The following is a 3,831-nucleotide window of genomic DNA, read 5'->3' on the forward strand; positions in this document are numbered from 1 at the left end:
GACTAGACTAATGACTAATATATTTGGAAAAGCACCCTACAAAAGGAGAAAGCATAATGTGAAACATATGTCTAATTAACATAAGAGAAATGATGCTCAGTCTACAGGTTGACCCTAGCGACAATATCATAAACTCTGGTTGATTGATTGAACCTAGTGCCAAAAATAGTCCAATGCCCATAAGGTATTTGAAGAGCACTGTATATTCAAAGCAAAGTAAATGAAGGAAAGGCCAAACACAATCACAAAAGAGGCTAGGACCGAGATACATCCAATGTATATACATATTTGAAGTAATAAAAGCTCATACTTGGTGTCCCAGTGCAAGCTTTCTCAGCTGTTTCAACTTGAGCCTTAAGTTCTTCAGGAAACTGGTACTAAAAGCTCCTACTTGGTGTCCCAGTGCAGAGCCTTCTCAGCGGTTTCAACTTGTGCCTTAAGTTGCTTTAGGAAACTGGTTCGCTGGGCAAGAAGGGCTTCCTTCTGTTTCTCAGAGGCCTCAGATTGAATTCGCTGGTAGCGCTCCCTCTCTTCTGCCAAGACTCGGCGGGTTGCTTCAAGTTCAGCCTCAACAGCACTCAATTTCTGGGTGGTCAAGCTTGATTGCCTGACTGCCTCAGCTATTTCAGCCCGGGCTTTGGCTGCAGTCTCTCTAGCCCATTTCTCAGCACACATCCGTGCTTGTCGCTCATCCTTCAGTTCTTTGAAATTGTTTTGCTGGGAAAGAAGGGATTCCTTCAGTTTCTCAGATGCCTCGGATTGAATTCTCTTGCTGTGCTTCCTCTCTTCAGCCAGAGCTTGGCATGTTGATTCCAGTTCCGCCTCAGCAGCGCTTAATAACTTGGTAGCCAGGATTGCCTGTTTGACTGCGTCAGCTCTTTCCTCCTGAGCTTTGGCTGCAGCCTCCCTAGCAGAAGTCTCAGCAAGTACCCATGCTTGTCTCTCATCTTCCAGTTCTTGGAAACTTATTTTCTGGGCAAGAAGTACTTCCTTTTGTTTCTCAGAGGCCTCAGATTGAATCCGTTGGCAGTGTTCCCTCTGTTCAACAAGAGCTAGGCGGGTTGCTTCTAGTTCAGCCTCAGCAGCACTCAATTTCTGGGTAGCGAGGATTGATTTCTTGACTGCCTCATCTACTTCATCCCGAGCTTTGGATGCAGCCTCCCTCGCAGAAGCCTCAGCACATGCCCGTGCTTGTCTCTCATCTTCCAGTTCTTTATAAACCGTTTTCTGGGCAAGAAGAGCTTCCTCTTGTTTCTCAGAGGCCTGAGATTGAATTCGTTTGCATCGTTCCCTTTCTTCATCCAGGGCTTGGCGGCTTGCTTCTAATTTAACCTCAGTATCACTCAACTTCTGTGTACTCCGCCTTGCATGTTCCATAGCCTGAGCTATTTCCTCCTGTGCTTTGGCTGCAGCCTCCCTGGCGGAAGCCTCAGCTCGTGCCAGTTCTTGGAAACTTGTTTGCTGAGCAAGAAGAGCTTCCCTCTGTTTCTCAGAGGCCTCAAATTTAATTTTCTCACAACGTTCCCTCTCTTCAGCCAGGGCTCGGTGGGTTGCTTCTAGTTCAGCCTCGTCAGCGCTTAATTTCTGGATAGAGACGCTGGCTTGCTTGATTGCCTCAGCTACTTCCTCCTGGGCTTTGGCTGCAACCTCTCGTGCGTACACCTCAGCATGTGCCCGTGCTTGTCTCTCTTTATCCAGTTCTTGTAAACTTGTTTTCTGGGCAAGAACAGCTTCCTTCTGTCTCTCAGATGCCTCAGATTGAATTCTCTTGCATCTTTCCCTCTCTCCTTCAAGTGATCTACGGGTTGCTTCCAATTCCGCCTCAGTAGAAATTAATTTCTGGGCAGCCAGGCTTGCCTGCTGTAGTGTGTCAGCCATGTTCTGCTGTCCATTTGCTGCAACCTCCCTCACTAAAGCCTCAGCACGAGCCCGTGCTTGTCTCTCATCATTCACTTCTTGCTTGAGCTTCGTAACTTCAATCTCCATTTGGTAAAGACGGCGTCTAATCTCCGTAATGCATCCCTTAAGCTGGAACCAAAATATAAGTTAATGACTGAGAGTTAGAACATATGCAGTACGACAGTAGAGCAAAAATTGATGCTTACAACTTTCTCCACTTCTCTTGTGGGTAGGGAGGCAAAAGATAGAGAGCCCGTTAGGATGGCCCGTACAGTGAAATATATTTCAGAAGAAGGTAGTCTGTGTTCCTGCTCCTCCTGATGGCATTGAGGGCCTGAAGATTGGCCAGCTTCCAAGTGAGGTTGCCGTGGAATCCTCTTATCACCTGGCATAGCATCAGGAGGTTCAGGCATGATGGCCTGGTCAGATCTTTGGAACTGCAGTAGGGGTTTCTTAGACAGGGGCTCTGAAGTGGGCTTTGTGGCTCCAATCTGAAACCTCTTTTTTCCCATCCTAACAGAAAGGACAGCCAACTATGGATCTATTTTGGGCTTGGCAGATGGATGTTTTCGTTGACAAATTAAGATTCCAATGTCTCGGAAATGGATATTTTTGCTCATCAACAATTTCAATGGCAGAGAGGATTAATTGCCATCAGATCCGTTAACATGATAGAGAAAATGAAGTTGGAATAACATAGAGAGAGTGAGGAAGATGAAACGGCTATAACCTTTAGCAATTAAAGAATCTTTCTCAGACTCACTCTTCTCGAGTAAAACTTTATCATATGTGACCTTTGAACTTTTGTTGTATCTGGACTCACTGAATTGCAGTAATGATCTTGATATAATTTAAAAAGGACAACTAATGAAAGAATATTTTAGTCTTTTCTTTATTTCTTCCTTAGTCCACTCTCGTATATGCTCTACACTCATTCCTGCTATGTGGGGTTCTGTGATGTTGGAATTCATGTCAGACATTCATCCGATCTCTGATTAACTATATATAATTGACTTTATAAAAAGCTAGGCTAAAGAAAAAATATTCACCTGCAAAAAGATAAAATAATGTTGCAAATGCAATAAGAAGACCAATGGGAGATTTTGTCGCAACAATATCATGAATTTTTTAATACCATGGTACGAACATGGCAAGTGGAAGCATGGAGTGATCTCCAAACTAGGATTAATATGTAGTCAACAAAACTTGAATTTATTATGTGAATACAGTTCTAAGATGGGAAAAATGATTGATTAACATATTATATATGCAACTATGTTTTTCAAGTGATGAATTGTTGTAAGGTTTAGATTTTTATATTAAATTAATCTTTAGTGAGCTAAAATATATACCAATGATGAGCTAAAACATTCATTCTTCAATATTTTAGTTTTGTTGGAAAGTCTAAGCATAGAGCAACCACAAAACTATGAGTGAAAATATGGTCAATAAAGCTTTTGTTTGTGATGTAAATAGGCTTCCTTGATGGGAAAAAAAAGAAGAAAAAGATTGGTTGGCATATTATGTGGTAAAAGCAACCAAATCTCTATTCAAATGAGGAACTTGGAACAAAAAAACTATAAAGAGACCTTCCTTGGCATCTTTCTATGATATTTGTATTGATTTCAAGATCACAATGGCATGCAGTTATGCTTTTCAAGTGATGGATTATGTTAAAGTGAATATATTTTTATATTAAGAATTAGTTCCTTAACCAATTAGAACATACACACATGATGAATTCCTTCTTTTGTAAAAAGAGATTTTCTCTTGCAAAGCAATCAAAATTGTCATTTTTTTCCCTAGCTAAGATAAGCAAAATCCTATTGTTAGAATTATCAAACCTGAATGAAGAACATCCATTTAGTGGATATGTGTCAATTTTGATGATCTTTGATGCCATTCATGCATAGCGGTAGACTTCCTACATTG

At 41.5% G+C, this 3,831-nt stretch overlaps 1 protein-coding gene across 1 annotated transcript; it reads right to left on the reverse strand.

Annotated features, from left to right (window-relative positions):
• Positions 1 to 387: 387 nt before the first annotated feature.
• LOC117915176 (plectin-like) lies at positions 388 to 2,411 on the reverse strand. Its single transcript, XM_034830745.1, has 2 exons — positions 2,172 to 2,411; positions 388 to 2,028 (listed from the first exon to the last, which is right to left on the reverse strand). The coding sequence occupies exons 1-2, from the start codon at positions 2,409 to 2,411 to the stop codon at positions 388 to 390; spliced, it is 1,881 nt and encodes a 626-aa protein (XP_034686636.1).
• Positions 2,412 to 3,831: the final 1,420 nt, after the last annotated feature.

The sequence above is a fragment of the Vitis riparia genome, chromosome 5 (genome assembly GCF_004353265.1).
Source record: "Vitis riparia cultivar Riparia Gloire de Montpellier isolate 1030 chromosome 5, EGFV_Vit.rip_1.0, whole genome shotgun sequence".
NCBI lineage: Eukaryota > Viridiplantae > Streptophyta > Magnoliopsida > Vitales > Vitaceae > Vitis > Vitis riparia.

What these genes read in the sequence shown, in the direction of transcription:
- LOC117915176 (XM_034830745.1), bottom strand. Translation starts at nt 2,411, where the DNA reads ATGGGAAAAAAGAGGTTTCAGATTGGAGCCACAAAGCCCACTTCAGAG. An exon ending in CTTCTGAAATATATTTCACT is followed by an intron (nt 2,029 to 2,171) that starts GTACGGGCCATC and finishes TTTTGGTTCCAG; the next exon opens with CTTAAGGGATGCATTACGGA.